Source organism: Leuciscus leuciscus, assembly GCF_965113295.1.
Source record: "Leuciscus leuciscus genome assembly, chromosome: 5".
NCBI lineage: Eukaryota > Metazoa > Chordata > Actinopteri > Cypriniformes > Leuciscidae > Leuciscus > Leuciscus leuciscus.
In genome coordinates, this window is record NC_138729.1 from 25,694,498 (window position 1) to 25,718,100 (window position 23,603).

At 36.6% G+C, this 23,603-nt stretch overlaps 1 protein-coding gene across 2 annotated transcripts in view; it reads right to left on the minus strand.

The window, feature by feature from the left end:
* arid3c (AT rich interactive domain 3C (BRIGHT-like)) overlaps nucleotides 1–23,603 on the minus strand; it is an 88,710-nt gene that overhangs the window by 60,080 nt on the left and 5,027 nt on the right. Inside the window, exon 3 of one of the 2 annotated variants that reach the window (XM_082168763.1) lies at nucleotides 14,447–14,533. The exons of the other annotated variant lie outside the window; for it this stretch is intronic. Within the exon in view, the coding sequence (XP_082024889.1) occupies nucleotides 14,447–14,533 (87 nt within the window). The remainder of the gene's footprint in view (nucleotides 1–14,446; nucleotides 14,534–23,603) is intronic. 2 annotated transcript variants of the gene reach the window in all.

Here is a 23,603-nt window from a genome sequence, read left to right on the forward strand (position 1 = left end):
GTTGGAGTAAAGCGAGGGAAGAACAACAAACTGAACGGTCATTTAACTGCATCCCATTGAGGGCCTGACACTGAAACTTCTGGAATGTAAAGGCTAAAGAAGTCCACTTTTCTTCTGTGTTACCCTGTGGTTTAGATGGTGTTGTAAGCCCTCAACTTCTGCTACCGCCAACCAAGCATTCTGTTCAGACCACTTCTTCAGAAGTACAAAGATAGAGCATAATTCACAAGCAACTGCTGTTTGCTAGAAAACGAAATATGATCGAGAGTGGATTATTCACTGTATTAAGGTGTTTTATTATAATATTTACTATAATATTAATGATTTGGATAGGCTATGTGCATTTAAATAACACATACGGACGTTTTTTTAAATATAAACATTTAAATGGTGGCTGGTGTAAAAACATGATGAATTTAATTTATTCAAACACATTAAATATGGAGGAACAGGTTAAGTAAATTTAGCGACATTTATTTATTGCTTGATTTTCATAATAAAATCGACAGAATTTGAAAGCTGAGCCATTGTTTCATATCAGAAGTAACAAAGCACAAAAGTTATTGTGATATATTGGAAGGTAGGCGTGCTACAAAGTTTTGTTCAATCATCAATTGATTAAAACCGAGAAACTGGTATTTTTAGCCCAGCCCTACTAGAAACATTTTAATAACGATTCAATAGGTTGCAAAAAGTTGAACATGGACCAAAACACAAAAGTAAATCCTGCTAGTCCTGTGTAGAATTAGATTATAAAAAGACAGCACCCAATTTACGGGCCTCAAGAGTGACTTTAAGACCTGTGCTGTTGGGGCCTTAAAATTTGTGTGTAAATCCAATAAACGTCAGAGTGGTAGTTAAGAAAATGTGCAGGGCTTTTCTACGCCGTAATCCTGTACCAGTGATCCGGTTCTTGCTAGTATAGTACCTGAGATGTTCAAAGCATGCAAACATATCAGAAAACTCAACCAAATCCAAAAGCAGACAAACAAATCTGTGAAGCAGGAATGCAAACTGACAGGCATGCAAACAAATCACAAAACACCAAAAGCAAACTCGACTTGTCAGGTCACAAAATGGTTGTCTTCAAGTTACATGATAAAAACTTAATTTTATTCCATGTAGCATTTGAAATTTGATTTCTGATACATTTTTCTTAAAATGTTGTTTAAATTAGATATTAGTGATAATAATTTTTACTTTGGTTTTTATACTCTGCATTTTTTTCACAGAGTGATGCGCAAAGCTGCTTTGTTAGCATCCATTTGGATCTGTGTGTGATCTTTGATTTGTTTGCATGGTTCAACTACACTGAATACTATACTAGACCAAAAAAGGCAGAGGGAAAGTCCAAATATTTCGCAAAAAAATGAACTTTGAAATGATAAACATTCCAAAGCCACGCCTTCATAGCACCCCTCTTCACTTGCTTCTAGTAAAGACAAAGACCAGCAATCCATAACCCTCCAACCCCGTGTGTCTCTGCATGTATTTACTCAGATGAACACAGAGGACTCAATGTTTTTCTTTTTCTGCCTCTGCTGACAGGTCCTTCAACAAAAGGAGCCTGCCATAGTGGGAGGTCTACTGTGGTAAGTGGCTGCCCTCGCCTCTGTGCTGTCAGCCTTAGCGACATGTCCGCTCGCCCCCTGACACCCGGGAATAATGATATTAGTGGAGGGTGGAGGAGACAGGACGTCAATGGGCAGATTTGTTCAATTTAACCCCCCTGACCCCGTTCGTCCCTTCAATCTGTCAGCCAGACCCTTCCCTCTCGTGCTAAGCAGCTACAAGGGGACAGGAACAGAGAAGGCAGAGGAAAGAAATAGAAATAGAAAACTAAAAAAGATACAGGAGAAGGCAAAAGCAAGCAGAAAAAGAAAAAAGGGTGGGAGGAAAAGAAAATGAATGAAAGGACAAGAATACTGCTAGATAGATTATAGAATTTAACTGAGGGACAGTTCACCAAAAGTCATTATTTACTCACCCTCATGTTGTTACCTGAATGACTCACTTTAACAAATCAAACTGAACTCATTGACTCAATAATCTAGTCAAAACGGTTAACAGCTGGAGGGGAAGATTTTCAGTAACGAATCATAACTTCAATTTTAGCCTGTTCATCATCATATGACTTCAGAAGAATTTGAATAAAGAGCATGGGTCATATGGACCACTTTTAAGATACTTTTATGCCTTGTTTAAGCCTTAAAAGCGCCTTTTCCCATTTGTTATAACCACATGAACACATTAAAAGATAATCTCCTTTAGTGCTCAACAAAATCAAGAAAGTCATACCAGTTTTAAACAACATACAGTATGGGCGGGTAAATAATGACTGAGGTTGTCATTTCTGTTTTCAGTTGTTCCTTTAAATATGTACAGTATAGCCTACCATTCAAAAAAGTTGGGATCGTTAATTTATTTTAAATGTTTTTGAAAGAAGTCTCTTATGTTCACCAAGGCTGCATTTATTTGATCAAAATACAGTAAAAACAGTTCTGTGATGGAAAAACTGAATTCTCAATCTCAGCAGTCATCAGTGTCATATAGTGTGTGACTAATATGCTGATTTCATGATCAAGAAACATTTATTACTATTAGCAATGTTGAACCCGGTTGTGCTGCTTAATATTTTTTGTGGAAACCAAGATTTTTGTTCAGGGTTCTTTTATAAATAGAAAAGTACAACAGCATTTATTTGAAATAGAAATCTTTTGTAGCATAAAAACATACTGTCAATTTTGAAAAAGTCAATCCTGAATAAATACATTTATTTCAAAAGAATAAATAAATAACTTACTGACCCTAAACATCTGAACAGTAGTGTAACTTTGCAGCGTAATCTACCTAAACAAACTACTGTTCTGAATAAGAAAAGATCTGCAAACTTGTCCCCATACTATGACTTTTCGTCTATGTTTACTCAGTCAAATTTCAAGGCAAGTCAAGTCAAATTTATTTGTATAGCGCTTTTAACAATACACATTGTTTAGGAGCCCCCTTCTTTTTTTTTTTTTACAGAAAATCATGATGTTAATGTTTAAAATATCTTAATATCTTCATAGTAGCATTTAGCAGATTAGAGCTATAATATTGCTTACATTTTGGGACATTAAAAGCAATCAAGCATTTGAGATGTGCTATAAAATATATTTTACCATATCTGAGTATACTGTAAGTGGATAAAGTATATATCCACCTTGAAACAAAATGTAAAAAAATCAGGCAATTGAGATTTGCTTTGCAGTGTATATTGCTTTATGTGAATAATAGTCTATGCAGATAAAGTTGGATATAACAAACTCAGCAAAAAAAAAAAAAAAAAAAAAAAAAGGATAGTCTTCAGGATACTGTATTTTAAAGAAGATTTTGTAAAATCCATATAAGTTGTACAGATCTTTATTGTAAATGGTCTAAACAATGGCTTCCATGCTTTTTCAATGAACCATAAACAATATTGCACATGCACCTGTGGAAAAGTCCTTAAGACACTAACAGTTTAAATGTCCAGGCTTCCCGATCACCTCCGTGAACAAGCCATAGTCCTGCTGCAGCGTGACATGAGGACCGCAGATGTGGACAGAGCAATAAACTGCAATGTCCGTAATGTAAGGCGCCTAAGACGGTGCTACAGGGAGACAGGAAGGACAGCTGATTTTCCGTGTGTCCATGTGTCCCCTCAGACGTGTTTGAAAACTTGCAAGTGCCTTGGTGGAATAATGAAGTAACATCTCTCAGCAAGAACGGGCAAATCTGGCTCAGTCCATGAGGATGAGATGCACTGTAGCACTTAAAGCTGCAGGCCACACAAGACACTGACTGCTACTTTTGATATTGCCCCCGCACCCCCTTGTTCACAGACTCATTATTCCATTTCTGTTCATCAAATGTTGGTGAAACTTGTTTAGTTTGTCTCAGTTGTTTTATGTTCATACAAATATTTACACTCAAAAAGAAATTTGCTGGAAAAAAAGCAGTTGAAAGTGGGAAGATGTTTCTTTATTGCTGAGTATATAACTTGGCTACTCGAACAAAGCAGTGCACCTTGCTCACAGTGCTTTGTTTGCTTCCTCTCCATTCTTGCTTTCCTCGTTTCTAAAGCATGAATCCTACTCCATGTCTCCAGACATCTGTAAGAGATTGTCTGCATGCTGCTGCAGCACCGTCAGCCAGCTGGAGCCAGGCCAAGTAAACGCTGCCAGAAAAGTCAGCAGGCCACGCGTGTGAACAAACAGTATGGAAAGAGGTCAGAGAAAGTGTTGTGTGACGCAGACCTTGGAAAAAGAGGGGGATTGAAGGGTGGGAGGGGGGATGACAGAGACTCTCGGCACATGAGCCTGCTTTATTTCCCCCATTATGACGGATGGCTTCTTCATTCGACGGCAGCTGCAGCTGCTTTTGGAGAAGCTGAGCAAACATGACACTATTGAAGAGGACTGACTGAGATAACAGCCAGAAAAAACCAGGAGCATGGAATTACAGTTATCTCACCACTCTGTTTGGCACTACTTAAGGCCAGAGATCGATATTGAGGTGTAGGACAAGAGTACATATGTAAATGTTCACTGGTTGACATTGTTCATGTCACATTTGTTTACTGTTGAACACGAATGTAATTTTACTGTTTATCATAAAACAAGGGCAGTTAATCGGGGGGAAAAATAATTAATTAATTATATATATATATATATATATATATATATATATATATATATATATACTGTATATAAATTCAATTCAACTAATCACATACAAATATTTGCTGAGAAACCCCCTAAATAAAGATTCAAGTTCCGATAGTGGAAAATTTACTTATTGCAGAATTTACATACAGATGGGGAGCACTATTAATTACAGGGAATCCAAAAATCTAAAATAAACTTCAAAATCTTACAACTTTCTGTTTGTTCCAGGTTTAAATTAGATTTAGGGCTTCTCAAATATGTAAAAACCCCATTTGTTCTAATGCTACTGAATACTTGATATTTTATCGCTATAAAAATATAATTCTTAAGCTTAACAAGGAACTGTGGTTGTTAAAACCCATTAATGAAACAATATCTCTGAGATCTGTAGATTATTAGCAGGAACTGATTTCTAAATTCAGCACTCAGAGTGGATTAGTCATTAAATGTGCTCTTCATGAGTGCCATATGGCTCTAATACACTTGGGTCCATGAACAGTTAATCAAAATGGTAGTATAACTCAGACCTCGCCGATGGAAATGCACATATCCGCCTTTAAACCAATATAAAGCTATGTGAATAAATCATAGATAACCAATGTGAGGCAGTTGGAAACGGTTCTCTCTGTACAAATAAATCATGCAAAACAACACGACCAAGCAGTAAAACTAAGAAATCCAGACTCATGGATACATGTTCAAAAGATCAAAATGAAGACTTCAGCATGAGACTTCAATTGGAGCTAACATGAACTATCAAAACTAACTGTGCTGTATGTGATGTTTATGTTTACTTAGTTAAAACGGTAATTGTTTTATGACATGAATAGTTGAGATTACTGGTTTTATTTATTTATTAGAGAAGTAATAATATCAAGTACCCCCCCCTACAAATTTTTTCAACAATTTGTTGGAGAAACTGTATAATTTATATATATTTGTATAATTGAAAGAACAATATGCAGGTTGGTGGTTCTAGTAGAGATCTAAAACTCCAAACATACAAGGACATCAAATACATTACATATTACAATATGCCTTTATATTACACATTCAAAATTATGCCATTTAAAGAAAAAGTTGGGGGTCAAGATTTCTTATGTTTTTGAAAGAAGTCTCTTAAGCTCACCAAAGCCGCATTTATTCCTGTGATGGCAAAGCTGAATTTTCAGCAGCCATTATTCCACATGATCCCTCAGAAATCATCTCTAACACGCTGTATTACTATCAATATTGAAAACAGTTGTGCTTCGTAATATTTTTGCGGAAACAGTGATGCATTTTTTTCAAGACTCTTTGACAAACAGAAAGAACAGTTTTGTTTGTACATTGTTTTGTAACAATCTAAAAGCATTTCAATTTAATTCATCCTTGCTCAAGTTCTCAACAAGGAACACTGGAAACAACAATCATTTTCACTAGTACTGTAGTACTAAAGCAATGCAGGGGATGCAATTAGCCTGCACTACATGCTCTGAATCCACGGAGGGGCAGGACTAGTTATGTCAGTCTTTTATTTTGGTTATGTCATCTGTCAACCGTCATACGTCAACTTTCATTTGCCCTCGTACTCAGGGAAACTGAATGATGTTGATAGCCAGTGCAGTGATATTGGGTGCTTACAAGTACCAACGAGCAGTAGCATCACTGCGTCTGTAGAATTTATTACCCGAGACCACCAGCACTAAGTTCATATCACTTTCACCCAGAGTAAAGTTGGGCTGCGGCCAACACTACCGAACAAAGAGGGGGCCGGAGCCCTGAATAGATCTGTGATGGATGAGCTTGTGTTGACTGCTCTGTGTTATAAGATTTGGTGTGTTTGTGTGTGTGCAGTACAGGGAGAGAGAAAGTGTGTATGTTTTGTGTATGTATGAGTGGGTCAGGAGGGGCTGGTGTTTCCCACAGCTTGTGCGTTCTGAAGGCAAGGGGCTCTGTCATATCAACAGTGCAGCTCCTGTGTGAGCTAACCTTTTATGGTCTTTGACAGCCAGGCTCAAGATGGCTACCATACCACACAGAGCCATCTTTATTGACCAAATGCTAAAGCAGACCACATTACATTAGCCAAACAACCAATCCAACATCACTAACATTAGCGGTATTAGCATTACATGTAGATACTACACACAGAGGTAACAAACCTAAGCCAGTTCTACAATATGAGCCATCTAACCTTCTAATAACCTGTTTGTTTGGTTTAAAGGACTTGAAGTTTCATTTCTGTCCTTATTGCTTGTATTGTCAGCTCCGACAGACACATTTTTCATGTAGGATACAGTGAATATCCCTCAGTCACGTCTTGTTTGATTTAGCAGACCTTATAAGTGGGTGAAATGTGTGACTGGTGGCAGTGTGTGTGTGTGTGTCTGTGTGAGTTCATTGCGAGCTCTGCAATTCATACAATAAAGCTGACGTTAACACAATGCCAGTAGAGTAAAAGATGATGAGGCACATGACTGTGTCTACATGTCTAGTCTAAAAATGACTACTCCACATTTTGTATCACAAAATCCCAAAATAATTTGCAAGTATAATTTGTTAACCAGCCACTTTAATTTAAAGCATACATACGGGGCTGTGTATCATGGCAAATTTCCTGAGTATATATACTGTGCTGACATGTGATCTGCATTGCACATGACATCTAAAAGTAATTCTGATATGTTTTGTGAAGTATTTTTTTTAGTTCACCTGAAAATGAAAATTATATCACCATTGATTCACTCTCATGTCATTCCAAACCTGTAACTTTCTTTTTTATGTGGAACACAAAAGAAGATATTCTAAAGAACGTCGGAATACAAACAACATTGGATCCCACTGATTTCCAGTGTATGGACAGACAAAAAAAAAAAAAAAAAAAACACACACACAAAAAACACTGGCATGTTTAAAATATGCTCTTTTGTTTATAGAAGAAAGAAGTCATACAGGTTTAGAATGACATGAGGGTAAGGCGATTTTCATTTTTGGGTGAACTATCCCTTTAGGTGTATTCCATCATTCTATAAGCTCTATCAGAAAGGCTATCCAGTTTCTAAATCTGTACTTAACCTGCATCTGCAATAGTTTAACTTCATTATAATAACCTAATTTATATAACAGATGATCACGAAGCACACCATAAATCAATGGACATATGGAGCAAGTCTTTAAATGGAAGGAAATCGCTAGCTTCATCTCATCAATTCCCTTCACATGTCACCGATCACAAAGGGAGCATTGCACTGTCACATCACAGCATACGGCAGAGGGGGCGGGGCTTAAACCAACAGATCCACTGGGCTCTTTTGTAAAAAATTCTTGCCATACAACTAAGATGGATAAATAATAAAAGAAAAAAGGTCAGTCCTGAGAGAGAAAGAGAGGGGGGGGGGGGGGGGGGGGGGGGGGGGTATGAAGGGATGGAGAAGCAGGAGTGGGGAATTGGGGGGGGTAAAGCTATTAAATTTATGACTCAAAGTGCCACATCATCAGTGGGGGATGCCATTTCCTGCCAGAGGAGGGGGTCTCAAACTAGAATTGCAAAAGCAGATGGTGAAGATATCACCACAAATTATACCTTCAAACACAACTCAAGTTTTCTTGTTTAGTGTTTTGGTAAAAAAAAATATCCTATCTGAGTTGTTCATCTAATAGGTCTGAATGTTCAAAATGTAATGCTAACCAAAACCATTTCTCTTATTGTAAATATGCTGATATCAGTGGAATCATGATACCACAGACTAACTGAAATATTTAGTGTTAAAACCAATATTATCACAACTTCTTTAGCATTTCTTATTCAGGCAAAAAGAAGAAGTGCAATTAACCATAGTTCTTATTTGAAGACATTGCAAACACCCATCATGCATCGCAAGTTCCCTTAGATCACTTATACACCATTTAAATGTTTGGGGTCGGTACAATTTTTTTTCTGTTTTTTAGGATTTTTTTTTTTTTTTTATGAATAGAAAGTTAAAAAGAACTTTTTAAAGAAAGAAAAAAAGAAATCATTTTGTAACAAAAGCCTTTAATGTCACTTTTGAATACTTTAATGCACGTTTGCTAAATAAAAGCATTAACACAAAAAAAAATCCTACTGACCTCAAACTTTTGAACGTTAGAGTATACAGTATATAGTAGTAGTTTAAAGCAGCACTACATAGTAGCTGAAATGTTATCAATGCATTTACTTGTTATAATCTTAACTATGTCTTTAGAATCCTTGTCACGCTCAATTCTCCTTGTAAAGACCATCTGGAAATGATCTGGTGAACAGCATTGGCCTGTCAAATTTACTGTTTATCATAAAACATTTGTCTAACCAGATGATACACAGCAGGACCACAACGTATAAGCCAACAAAATGACACTGACAGAAGAGGACTTTAAGTAACAACTTTACGGCACTAGCTCTGAATTATTGAAGAGAGGGAATATGAGTCGTGGTCAGACTCAGCTCTGAGGAATCCGGCACATTTCTCCTGCAATCGACAAAGAAGTGGAACAAACATGAGCTTGTCAGAAATACACACTGAAGCTATGTGGAGACACAGTTGAGCGGTGAGTGATGAGGGGTGAAAGGTGAGCACTATATATACACACATCTACACACACAACACGCCAACGATAGACATCACACCTTCCTAAGAAATGCAGATCCATATAATTTACTCCATATATTTCAATTGACAAATGACACACTATCGTACAGGTTTTAAGAACGAGAGGATTGTTCTACCAATCACCTTACGGGATAGTGTGTGCCACGGCTGATTTCACTAACCCTTTGATCTCCTTAATGATCAATGACCAAGTGAGGAATCTATGCACAGCAAGCCTAGTTTTATGGCGATGAGAGGGGGTGAGGTCTACAAATAGGTCAAAGGTCATCAGATTCTGCTTATGCTAAACAGAAACGAACAGTCAGCAAGCTTATGCTAGATTTCACAGAGGCAAATGCTGATTAGAGAGGATCATGTTTCTCTGGGAGCCATCTTAAAGTGACAGTAAAAAAAAAATTCTTGATTTGGAAGTGTTACAGTTCTGACTTGATATTATTAATAAAACATGGTCTGACAATATAGATCATTTACAATATTGCTGTTTTTACTATATTTTAAATCAAATAAACGCAGTCTTGGTGAACATAAGAGACATCTTTTAAAACCATTAAAAGAATCGTACTAACCCCAAACTTTTAAAAGGTAGTGCGCCACGCAACGCAATTGTGTAGCAAGGTCGCTGTACAAGCTACTTACTCTCTGCTATGTGCTGTACATTTTTATTGGTCAGCGATCACCCCGTGAGGAGGGGCCAGATCTAGTGCTCGAGCTAAGAAGAATTCAGTTCTTGTGCCTAAGATCTAACTCAAACCCAAATTATAGAGGTCTTCACTGGATGTTTCTTTTTTTCTCAAAAGGGTTCGTTATTGATCTCTCATCCCCCTTGTGAGCAGCCTTGAATAATCCGTTTCCCTCTTACTTCTTTTCTACACAGTTTATCATGAGCGCTGAGGGGGAGAATGGAATCAAGGAAGGAAAACAAATCCATTATCTTGTCAAAATTCTATTTAACTTCATTAGGCCTCATCCTCTGAGAAGTGGATAATGTCTTTGGTTGATAACATTGACCACACTGTTAAAAAGCAGCCAATCATTATTGGACAAGTTTTGACCTCAACAGCTTCATCAATACACAAAAATTATGCATGGCTGCACTTTTATTAGTATACAAAAAAATCATCTTACATTATCTGTGATTTCATTAGCAAAACTTTTACTGCTTTTTGTTCACTGTAGTTGACAGACATTTGCTCTGTTGCCCAATTTAATGTGCTATTTGGTTAGAGATAGGCCAGACAAACCAAAGTGAGGATGTACAGCTCTCTAGGTCAGCTGTGGATCTATGGCATTATGAGATATATCTGGTTTCTATTGATTTAGTGAGGACTTCAATCAGAATTGACTGATTGCTTCCCCGTACCACTTTGAGGGAGGAAGGGCGTGAAATGATCTAGCGTATTACACGGATATGACTTTAAGCTCTATTAATCCAATTGTGCACACGTGTATATAAATTAGATACTAGCTGGACTGGCAATTTTAAGGAAAAAATTCTCACCTGTGAAACAAATAGAGGGAGAAAAAAGTATGATTTTTTATTTATTAATCCTCCATAAAAATTATATGCAGAAATAACATGTTTTTTTGCTGTCATAGCAAAATATCAAATCTGCATGCAATTCGCATCCTATGCAAGAAGTAAGGGTGCTCTAATCAGGATTTTGGGGCCAATCACCGATCACAGGAAGCAGTATCGACTGATATCGATCACCAATAACGATCATGGAGTCTATATGAAGCCTTCTTTTTATCATATAGCATTATTTATATGAATGCTCCAATCAGTATTTTATTCCAATCAGGCTTTTTTAGACTTTTTCCAAAAAAAAAAAAAAAATTATGTCACCTAATGTTTGGTCACACAATGCATTTTTGTTTTTACAATGGGTCAATGTTGTTGCACAATAGCAAACATACAGTACAAGCCTGATTTCAAAATTTGAATTGGATTTACAAAAAAGGCAAGTAAACAAATAAACAAATTACAAGCAGTAGCACAAATAAATTAAATAGAATAAAGATACAAAAGAAAAATACAGTGCTTTAAGGACAGTGCCTAACAGTAGTATTCACATAAGAAATACTACAGAAATTTAATAAAGAAAAAAATTTAAAATAACACTGAATAGTCTTCCCTGAATAAATTCAATACATAATAATCAATCGTAATGAATTAAAGTTACAAAAGTTCTTCAGTCAAGAGCAGCGAGTGATTTTTCTCTTTATCTTTTGTTGTTTGATTAACATTAATGACACAGACAGTAGCAGGTTTATTAGGCTTCTGTCACTTTTTTATGCACAGAGTTTATGCACGGATCCAATATACTGGTACACATGCGTTTTCTTTCTGTTTACGTTCACTAAAGACAACTGTGTTTACGAGGATACTCCCCAAGACAGTCATTTTGTACATACCTTTGTGTGTTTTTGACCATTAGTGCAATTAGCCACAAACAGAAGAAATAAGTTTGATACTTGCGAGCTGTTTTTGAGACTGCTTTATGTGTGTGCGCTTTGAGTGTGCAAGTGTTTTAGAGAGCGAGCAAGTGCTGAATGGTTTAAACACGCTACGCTTATTGTCACGGTTCTGTTTAGTTAGTTTCATTTTTATGGACTTTTAGTCTGAATACTTTTAGTATTTTCAGTCACATGTGTTTCCTTTGTTTAGTTTCCCGCCACTTATGAGTTGTCATGGTTACTGATTTGATTAGTTCTCTTAGTTCAGCTGTGTCTCCTTATCAACCTTGTTTGTACCACTACTTAACTTCCTTTGGAGCCTCAGTTCATTGTCGGTTGTTATTTGTGGACAGCACACGGTTTCGTATTGTTGGAGGTTCTTGTTAAATAAATCCTGTTATTCTTGTAACCTGCCTTCATCTTCGGCATCTCTGGCTCGGCGTTACACTTATAGTGCAGATGCGATGTGGTGAATTGAGAGATCACCGATCGAGTGATTAGAAACGATTATCGGCCGATAGCGATCGCTAGCCAATCAATCGGAGCACCCCTAGCAAGAAGCCCTTTTTAAGCTGTCCCTTCCTCTGCAGAAGTGCTGATATTGAATATAAATGGAACTGAGTTCTGAATAGAATGAAACAGAAAATGAAGTGTAATTGCTACACATGCGCTACAAACATTCAATAGTCACTATCAGAGGATCACGATGCTCTTACACAATACTGAAATCTTTCACAAATGGCATGGACAAAAGCAGCCTCTGCTCTTTACTTTTATTGTGCACTGATGTTCAGAGTCCACTTTCTTTTTGTTCTGCTGACAGCTAGAATTTGATTGGTTGAACAGTTTGTTGTTACTGTAATTCACATAAAAGGCAGCAAAAAATCTGAATTTCCTTACAATCCATTTGTGTTCCTTGATTTCTGGCTGGAGTAACTTGGTCTTTGACGCTATACAGTAGAAAATATGGATATTTCTTAAATTCAGACGTGTTTTCTATGACGCCGTATATTTATATGGTGATAAACGCATCTCACTGTTTATGAATTAATATTAGTCTTGCTTATTGAATAAATCACTGACAACCTGCATTCAGTGATACCAAGCTATATATTCTTTAAAGACCATTAGAAAACTACACTACAATAACAAGTACATCTCAAGAATTACTAAAAATTAAAAATAGAATTTACTGGACTTCTTAAGTAAACCTCATCAAAACATAATAAATGTTTAAATGTAAAATAATAATAATAATAATGTGTTCACTACGACTGGCAAACTGGAGGAAATCAAACCTTCCTGCTTCTGAGGCTATGTGCTTGATGAATTCTTTACAGAGTAAAAAAAAAACTACAGGCATTCAAGACGAATTTAAAAATACCCACGTTATGTTTCTTCCCATTTCTTCACAAACCACATTTCTCTGGCTGTCCCCCAGAGGTTAGTGTTAACTGTTGCTTTTTATTTTAAAATGTGAAAATATTTTAGGTTTCGGCCTTCTTTAACAACAGAACCAGATGGAAAAAACACAAACCCTATGAGAAAAATGCAACACAAGCTTGCTTTCATTTCAAATATTTCATAGTTCCCTTCAGACCTGATAAATCATCTTTACAGCAACAGGAAAAGAATTCTGTAAAACAAACAATCCCTAGGATCCAGAGGCATCTGATGCTGTTTCAACTATTAATTGTTCCCTGTTTTTTCACTGCCATGGCACCAGCAAGCAGAGGTTTCTTTTACTGACCTGCGAATCTTTTAGCACGGAGGTGTGGAAGTCAGTTGGAAGTCAATGACATCCATGGAAATAGTACTGAAATGGCTCTTGTTAAATGAGTGAAATGATCAACGGCTTTAAAACAGAGCTGTCTTCTGCATTAAAGCGTCTGCTGTAATTGAGGTTTCTTTCATGAAGGTGGGGAATGTTGTATCACATGCCTGTGGAATTCAGGCTCTAATTGACCCTTGAATTCATTGCTGGCCATTAAAAACAAAGCAGGCCTTCTATGCTGCATGTGGGTTGTGAACTATGTAGGGCACTGGCCGGTCAGTTGAGTAGCACTTATTCATGAATTCAGCACTGGATTAAATTGGACCTTGATAGTATCACACTTTGTAGTTAGGACAGACATTACTTTGTCTCACAAGTGGCTTGTTGATGCTTTGCAGCTGAATTAATTCTTCCTTCAAATAAATGAATCAGGTTACATTTAAGTGGTTTCATAGGGTTTAAATAAAAAGTTTACGTTCGTGCATGTGTTCTACATCTACCTCTTAAAACATTTAAAGGGATAGTTCACCCAAATATGAACATTCAATCATAATTTACTCACCCTTATAACGTTCCATATCTATATGACTTTATTTATTCTGTGAAACATAACAAAAAGATATCTTGAAAAATGTCTGCTTTTTTTTTTTGTCCAAACAATGAAAGCCAATGGGGTGCAAAATGTTTTTTTTTTATTCGAGTGAACTATCCCTTTAAATGACTTGGGAGAGTTTGTACAAAGATTCCACATTGGTCTTTGTCTTTAACACTATCATCAAAACAGGCACAAGTTCTCCAGATTGTCACTACTGTTTGGTTGGAGGGGTTGTTACATAGAGGCCTGAGGCCAGTAAAAGGGGGTGTGCGTGCAATTTGAATGAAGAGATGAGGAATGGGGGGTGGGGATGATTACTGACCTCCTGAATCAGAGAAGAAGAGCCACCGCCACCGAAAGCAACACTCGAATCTTTCAGCTTCCTTCCTGGCCCGCTGCCTTGGCCTGACTGAACACATGTCAAGGGCAAAACTGAAATCACGGGCTGAGACGTAGAAAGAACTACATTTGACTCATGCTAATGAAGTCAGCAATGAAAGACGGCATTTGTTTTAAACAAAGTAAAGGTCACAACACAAAACATTCTGGTGTTAGTTGCTTTAGTACCAGACATTGTACTAACAGGCAAGTGAGTTGGATTAGCCATACAATTTTATATTTGCATTCATATTCTCAGACAACAGCCCTTTCATTTTTCTTTCCACCCCCATTTTACCCATACATACTTCTCCCTGTCTATTCACTTTATGTTTTTCCTCAAATTTTTTTTTTCAACCCTAAAACCTGCCGTCTGTGCTCCATTATCTTAAAATCTCCTGTGGGATTAAGCAACAAGCTAATTTACTAATGTTACATGTGATCTTTAGCCCCATGTGTGTCTCTGAATCAGACTGAATGGGTCAGGCTGAGATTACCCTCCATCTTATAAATGATTCAGCTGCTGAGGAAAAGGGTGTTACTACTAGCATTACACTAACAGTTTACATAAACAGACAAAACTAACACAAAGATGTCAAATAGACTTGATCGATTTGGTTTCAAAATGCTATTCAGCTTAGAGAGCACAATCATCAGTTATAACTGTAAATATTCAATGATGTTCCCAGCAAATTTAAAGACGACACATTTGACACCAGCTCCTAATCAGGTGTGATGCAGAAGAGTAACGAGCAAAAAAAAAAGTAAAGTAGAATTCATTTAGTTTATTATTCTCATCATTTTTTGATAATTTTGGTTACAATAGCTTACACATAGCACAGGAAGGCTTTACTTGAAACTGAACTTTACAAAAAAAAAGACAAGTAAACAGTCAGTAATACAATAATAACAAATAAACAAATTGCAAACGATAGCACAAATAAAGAGATTAGAATAAAGAGACAAATTAAATGAACAGTGCTTTAAGTTTTTCAGGTGGGTATAACTGTAGGCAAGTATTCAGGAAAGAAACACTACAGAAATTAAATAAAGTATTTAAATGTAAAAATTACACTAGATAGTCTTCATTGCAAAAATGAAATACAGATTAATGCTTACAATTTGTTACAAAAGTTTTTTCTATTTTCATTATGTTCTTTGATTAACATGTAAGACAGCAGCAGGAATATTAGGCTGCTGTGACTTTAAGAGTTTATACATGGATCCAATTTACTGTTACACAACATGGATACACAACATCGCCCAGATGGGAAAGTAAAGAGGTAAATTTGGTTCTCACAAGCTGTATGAGAGGAGGCTTTATGAGAGCGCCACTTGTATAGATCAGTGGTGCATGCGCATAGGCCTGTCACGATTATGAAATTTGGCTGACGATTAATTGTCTAAAAAATAATTGCGGTTATGCCGATTAATTGTCAGTTTTAGGGCTTTGACGATTAATTGTCTGTGTTAGGGCTTTGGCAATTATGCTGATTAATTGTCTGTTTTAGGGCTTTGTGCTTCATTCATTAAATAATTGTGATGAATTTAATCCTTTGTAAGTTATCATTTTGCAGTGTAAGTTTACAGTTAACACCTTTAAATATTAAATAAATAGGCTATATTCAATAGCTATGACAATTTGTTTATTAAACTTAGTGAGTGTATAAATCAGCAGCAAAAAGAAATTTTTGAAAACATCTGCACAGTAATTTAATAAAATCTAAACATGTTAATAAAAACAAATGTGCACAAACCATGGTAATATGATACGCTTCAAAACAGAGCGGAACAAAGCGCGTATGCGCATCGCGGGTGCAGAATGATGTGCTTAATGCAACATGGAGTCGCAGCGATGCACAAGTGCGCATTTAAAAGTTCACGGCACAAAGCGAAGAAATGTCGAGGGCACAAATCCTAGTGTATATCAGTCCAACAGTTTATTGATCATTTGTTTCTTCACAGTTTTAAACTCCAGTTATTGTGCGTCTGATGCCAATTCATAGTCCTTGTGCTGTGTAGGCACACGGTAGCGAGCGAGTCATTTAGAAACAGCAAAAAACTCCAGCAAAATAAAGTCATTTTATGCAAATCCACAGCCCTTTATCTACAGATCAAGCATTATAACGTCAATGTCACATTGGAGAAAGTTTTACCGTGTATCCTGTCGTAACCGGACGACGCGCGCTGTTTGAATGCTGAACGGAATGATTGACAGCTGCAGAGTTTGAATGCTGAACGGAATGATTGACAGCTGCAGACGAGTTTGTGAACTTTAATTTAACAATGTAAATATACTACTGTCCCTCACATTAAGCTATGGAATGGCTTCAGATGACTTTGAATATATTGCTAGAAAACGTAATTAGTGCTTGACTGCTTGTCTATTTATTTTGGTTCATGACTCCCCCTTGTGCCGTAGGTCTATAAAAGAGCGCAATAATCGCGGTTGTCTGAAACAATCGCGGTTAGATCAAATAATCGCGATCAGACGGTTATTTAATTATCGCGACAGGCCTACATGCGCATTTGGTGTGAACGTGAAAGCTGCGGGAATGACTATGCGCAAAACAAGCACTATTCAACTGCAGCGAAGAGAGTGTGAGAACACGCAGCTGGAATCGGTGTATCAATAATGCAGAAAAGTGGTATTGGAACCATTTCAGAATCGATACATATCGAAATCTAAATATTTTTGAAAACACTAATTCGTAGGGATGCACAATTTGTCCAAAAATGTTGTGATTATATATCAATATGACTAAAACAATTATTATTATTATTATTTTTAATAAATAAAATGTAACATAATTAAACTATTAATATATTAATATATTTCCCTATACAATAAAAAAATACTATATAATAATATTTATGGCAGTCTTTTTTCATTTTCAAACATTAAACTATCAAACTTTTATTCGGCAGGAACCCTTAAAACTTTTCTTTTGTTGACTACAGACGGTTTATCCAATTTTTTCATACACCCCATGACGCTTTGTGCAAATTATGGGAGTAACTAATTGTAAACAATCAGTGAAAGGTTCGATCTATGAACGCAATAATACGCTTTTTTATAAAAACTTGGTACAATGAAGTGACCTTTTTCTACGCACCCTTCAACCATTGAACATTAAAAGGAAACTTAAGTGTAAAAGCATTAACATTACTACAACAGACCATAAATAACCCCAAAAGCTTGATTCTTTCCGCAATAATATTACGGATGGGTTCAATTTCACTGTAGTAGGCTAATATTTGTCTATATTATGTAACATGCGTTATCTTGATCAAAAATGTTTTATTAACTTTAGAATTTACTTGAGTAATAATATTCAAACATCATTTTGACATAACAAATATTCTATTTACCTGTTGTAGAAACTTTCCAATAAACACTGCTAATAGGGATTAGAAGTGAAAAGGGGAGACAGTAAAAATTTTAAACCATCCGTGTGAAAACAAACCTGGAATGAGACGTGAGGATTTGGGGAGAAACACGAGGGATTCATAGTAAATTACAGTTAATCATTCATGTGACATATCGTAAATTAAAACGGGAGAGCAGACCACAAATGTGCAGTATATGTTGTCTTATCATACTATTAAAGAGGAATACAAAGGAAAAAAAAAATAATAATCAGAAGGAAAAGAATGCGGCCACAGATATTCTTGTGATGCCACATCACATTAAATTGTTATTCTTCTGATGTCTGAAAATAAAACGGAAATTGTACACCTCATTCAGTCAAACTGGCTGATAAAGTTTATTTGTAGCGCAACCTTATTATTTGAAATGATTTGTTTCAGTCTTTTTGAGTAGAAGTTTCCCAAACCGAAAGTGCCTCTGGCTCCAATAATCCAAAGCGCAATAGGCTCGTCAGGAAAAAGGTGGATAACCGCTTCTCATTGCAAGTATGGGAAGATGTCAAAATTATACAACATTCCCTTAAGCCAGATTACACAAATAGTCCTTCAGGCAAGCCACCAACTAGTCAGTTTTGCAAATCCCTAGAATTAAACGCATCTTCGGGATGTGACAGTGTTACATCATGCAGCCGTTTTGTGCAGTGTGGTCGGACAAATAGCTTGTCACTGGACACTTATTGCATCACATCTAATTAGAACACAATGCGTACTGTGTGGACATATCTAAATGCTTGACCAAACCAATCAGACAGTAATAAACTCATATAAACACACACAAAAAATGTGTGTGTGTGTGTTTTGTGAGGGATCATTAGGATGGGGGGATGTGCTGATGAAGCTAATCCTGTAAAGAGAGTATCTGATTCTGACCGTAAGCCTAAGACACTCAATGCTTGATTCCTCCCTATCTTTCATTACAACTCTTCACCTTAATGAACGCTGACACGTGAGGCCATATGGGCCGAGACTGATGACATGAGACCTCAGCTGCTGCCTGCTGCCATCTAATACTCACTGCACCGTATGTGTCTTACTGATACTGACACAAGGAGAAATGAAAATACTTCAGCACCAAAAACCAAAATGCAAAGCCAAAAGCAATATGATCTAAAAGTGTTTTACTGCTGAGCTCCAGCTTAGCCTAAACACACTGCAAAAGATCAGGCATTCCTTTACTGACTATTACTCTTGAACTGAAGGTAAAACGGCTCTGTATGTCCATTAATAGCTCATTTACTTCAAGTACCAAGAAAAATGTATGATGAACCTTGCACAGAGTGTGCAGTAAATGACCTTAAAACAATATATCACATGTATGTATAGTGACAATATGGCATTGCTGCACTCAACATTAAATAATAAAAAAAAAACTCTGCTCAATTACTGCACCATATTCAAGCATGTCAAAAGTTATCTACTGTACAATCTGTGAATGTTTCTACTGGTTCAGATACTGTATATAGATTATGTATTCGAAGTGAACAGAACATTTTGTTTATATCCTGGACATAATGTTTGCACAGACTATGCCTGGCAACCAGGATCACAAAGTGTATTGCAAAATCAATCTACAGTGACTCACTAGTACTACTAATAAATGAGCAATGATATTCCCATGTTTTAGACAACAGTGATTGAAAGTTTACTTATCGGTACTTATCAGTATTTTCCTGATCTAGAACTGATAAAAAGATAACAAAAACATATTATTACTAGAATATTTCACTGCAAAATTCACAATTCACATGGGCTACCTCTGATCACTTGACTTGACTGATCACTTGAAATCACACCTCATTCTTCAGATTAAGGGCAAAAGCTAGTGTTGTTTACAGTGCCATGCAAAACAGAGTATACTTGTGCTCGGAGAAGGTGTCACTTCTTATAACCACACCATATTTGCTGAGTTTGTTCACTGCCCTATGACTTTTGCAAGCTAAACAAGAAAGGCCAAGTTTCCCGTAATTAAAAAATGACATCTACATTAAAAAGGCAAGTTAAACAAATCCATCTCCCTGTACAGATACAAATAATGATAAGCTGATAATTATTATGTTATGCAGTGTTTACCATTCATTAACTAGATTGTGGCGGCACGCCAGTCCAATCTGTCCCGCCAGTTTCATAATGAACCAAAAATATATTTAAACTTCTCCATATAACATAAAAGGTCTTTAACGTTGTGTTTTGCACCATTGCTTTGGCAAAGTATAGGTCAAACTAAAATTGGAAGCACAAAATGGCTTCAAATCATGTTTCAAAGCACTTTGTTCATGCGATCAGCTCATGGACAAGAAGTTGCCATCTAAACTGTTTAATTTAGAGATTTATATTTTTTCTTAATTTTCAAATGATTTATTTCTAATTTATTAAATATTAATTCAAATTAGGGCTGCACAATTAATCGCAATGAAACCGCACGTGATTTGGAAAAGGCTGCGATTATTTTATGCGCAGCTTGCCAGTGCAGCACGGCTGATCGGTAGTAAATGCTGCTCCATCTGAACTCCAGAGGGCGCTCTCACGCAGACACAGCAAATATGCCCCGCCGCAGAAGTACGATAATGCCCGTCATTACAGGAAATCCCTATCGCTGTAGCTGAATAAACAGGAGACTGAAATGCTTTGATTGATTAAACATGACCAATAAACACACAACTGCCTTATTCTGTGTAAGAAGCCACATCATCTCACAGAAGGATGCTCAACTGTCATTATGAAGTGAGTTTGGAGTGAAAGCATGTTATTAAATGTTGTCTTTTGTTGGACAAGAGGTTATTAAATGCTTCTCATGTTTGGAAAGCTGTTTGACACGTGTTGCTTTTTCAAATGCACGTTATAAGTGATTCAAACTCACAATGCTTTCAGATGGAGCAGCGCTTACAGAGCCGTACATCAGTGACAAGCTGCGCATACAAAATAATCGCAGCCTTTGCGATTTCAAAATCGCGATAAGCCATCTCGATTTAAGTGCGATTACATGGAAATTGTGATTAATCGTGCAGCCCTAATTCAAATTTATATAAAGTGTGTAAATATATATGTGTATATCGGCATCGGCCATCAAAAAAACATTATCTTTTGTCCACCACTCACTGAACGGCTCAGTTTACAGTGAATGAATGCAGTGAACTCCATCTCTGTATGAGCTGTAAGTTTAGCGTGCAATTGGGAACGCAAAAGAGAACCAGTTACGCTTTATTTTCACATTCAAATAATTTCAAAAAAAAATGTATGGGGCAGATGATTACAGCATTTCACTTAATTTGTAATGAGAAGTGTTTGTTAACCTGTTTTCACAGAAACTGCAGTTTTCCACCAAAATAAAAGCTCAACTGCAGTTTCCTTCAAAATAAAAGCCCTATGGTTATCTCTTGCAGTTTTAAGTGTCGAAATTAGGTCAAATGTAGTGTAATTACCCTACTGTAGTAAATTAGTAAATGAATAATATACTTATGAAATATTACTTTATTTTACAGTGCATTTGTTTTAAAATATATGGCTGTCATGGGAATAATAATAATCTAAAAATTATTATTATTATTATTATCATTATATTCTAATGGTTTAGATTTCTAAAACACCAGTGTTAAATAAATGTAGACTGAGACACTAAATCACTAAATCATGGGGGCTGAGTCCCCTTTGAATTTCAGGTACAAGTCAATTCACAGTCTTTGTTCAATTTGCACACTGAACATGGGTTGAAGCTCCTAATTTTGAACTCTCAAAGTGCACCAGATTGATGAATTTAACTTTAAAATGTACAACATTTTCTTCCATGGCCCTGGACCCCCCCTAGAGGGACTGAGGTACACCCACCAGTCCCACAATAAGGTGAGAAACACTGTTAGGGCCAATATTCAATACAAAATTATATATTACATAAAAATAACAATAAAACATACTAGTAATAAAATTAATAGTTTTACAAGTGAATTAAGGCATAAAAAACATTAGGCTATAAGTACTTAATTATACAGTATTTATTTTGAGATTTGCTAAAGATTACATTTACATAGGGTAAAGTTTACATAGGGTAATCTAAATGTAAAAAATAAAGAAAACATATACACAATTCATGTGTCTAAATGATACAATGTGGTCTACAATGGCTTGGGTTGAGTAAATTCATTTATATCAGAGCTAAAAATTCAATATTAAAACTGGTATGATACTAATATATTGTGCATTTCAACTGAATAGAATAGGTTACACCAATGAAAATATAACCTTTTTAATTATTAAAAAAAGCATTCAAATAAAAAGACCCATTTATCAGCCTCTTTCTCAAGATATACTCAAAAAGATGCATACATACATTCACTAACAGGGTTTGATGACCGAGACAGTGGCAAACACAGTGAAAGTGGAACACTCTCACTTTGACGTGACACTGTTTTTGTTATTATAAGATGATATAGCTCTAGGTGTGGGCTTGTGATCAGTTCTGAATGTTCAGAATGGTTCATGTTCAGAGCAGGCTTATCAGCTCTCCTCAATTCTGCCAGCTGATGACATGTCAACAGGGATTTAATAACAACCCACCAATTGGACACAGCTAAAGGAGGCTCTTATTTATAAGGCAATCTAAAACTGAAACAACTGGAATTCTACTCAATATTTCCACTGACAGCACACGTCCAAAATGAACCTGCCACAGCTGTCGGAAGGCCTGGGTTAGCTCATACCACAGAAGGCTAACGATAGTGCTGCTAGGTAAAAATCACAACCTCTGTGCCATATGGAGAATTAGCTCCATGCATGTGTTTTAGCTTGAGACTTCATGCTGGGGCACTTAATGGCTCTCAGGATCCCAAAACATATGAGCAAAGCAGAGCAATCAAACAGAAGGGGATACCGTAGGGGTGGAGCAGGCCTGTAAAGTCAAGGAATGTCTTGTGTTGACACCGGAGTTACTGTGTGTGTGTGTGTGTGTGCGCATGTGTCGATTTCAAAGAAGGGCTCCAAACATTTTTATGATGGTATTAATGGGCTTGAATTGAAGTGTGTTACTTGAGAAGACTTTAGGACTGGCCATTTAAATATATCAGCAGACTATCCGCAGAGGCTCATGGGTTAAGGCTGTTTTGGGCGCATATAGCCTCTGTCTCTCACTTCTTCACAAAAGTATCCAGCAAAACAAAAAGGTGCATATCTTTAAACCCCTGCCCACTGACAAAGTTTGTTTAACCACAAAGACTACTTCGCCTTCCTGGCTGGGGGGGGGGGAACGTTGTCTTCCTTTCAGTGATTTCACAATTGCCTCATTTCCTATTTTCTCCAAGAGATGTTTTGCTTAATCGTGAGTGTTTGAGTAAATGAGGTCACAGCTGGCTGCCTCGATACTCGATAATCTGTTTGGAACTGCAATTATAAAATGCAAACAGATTATTTTGAATTTACCCAGGTTTCAAACCATTACTTCTAGAGACTGAAATAGTTGATATGTCTCTTCTGAGCCTTAGAACAAACAGAGTTCAGAGTTTAGAGAGTGCTAATATCCTCTGAGGCAAAAAATAATAATTATATATAAAAAATTCCATTAGACTAATTTAACTAAAGCGGACTGAAGAAGGAAAGAGAAACCTCCTTTTCCACAAGCTTATAGTGAAACCAAACACCACTGCCGGGTTTCCTCCACCCCGTTCAGCCCTGCCCAGCCCCCTCTA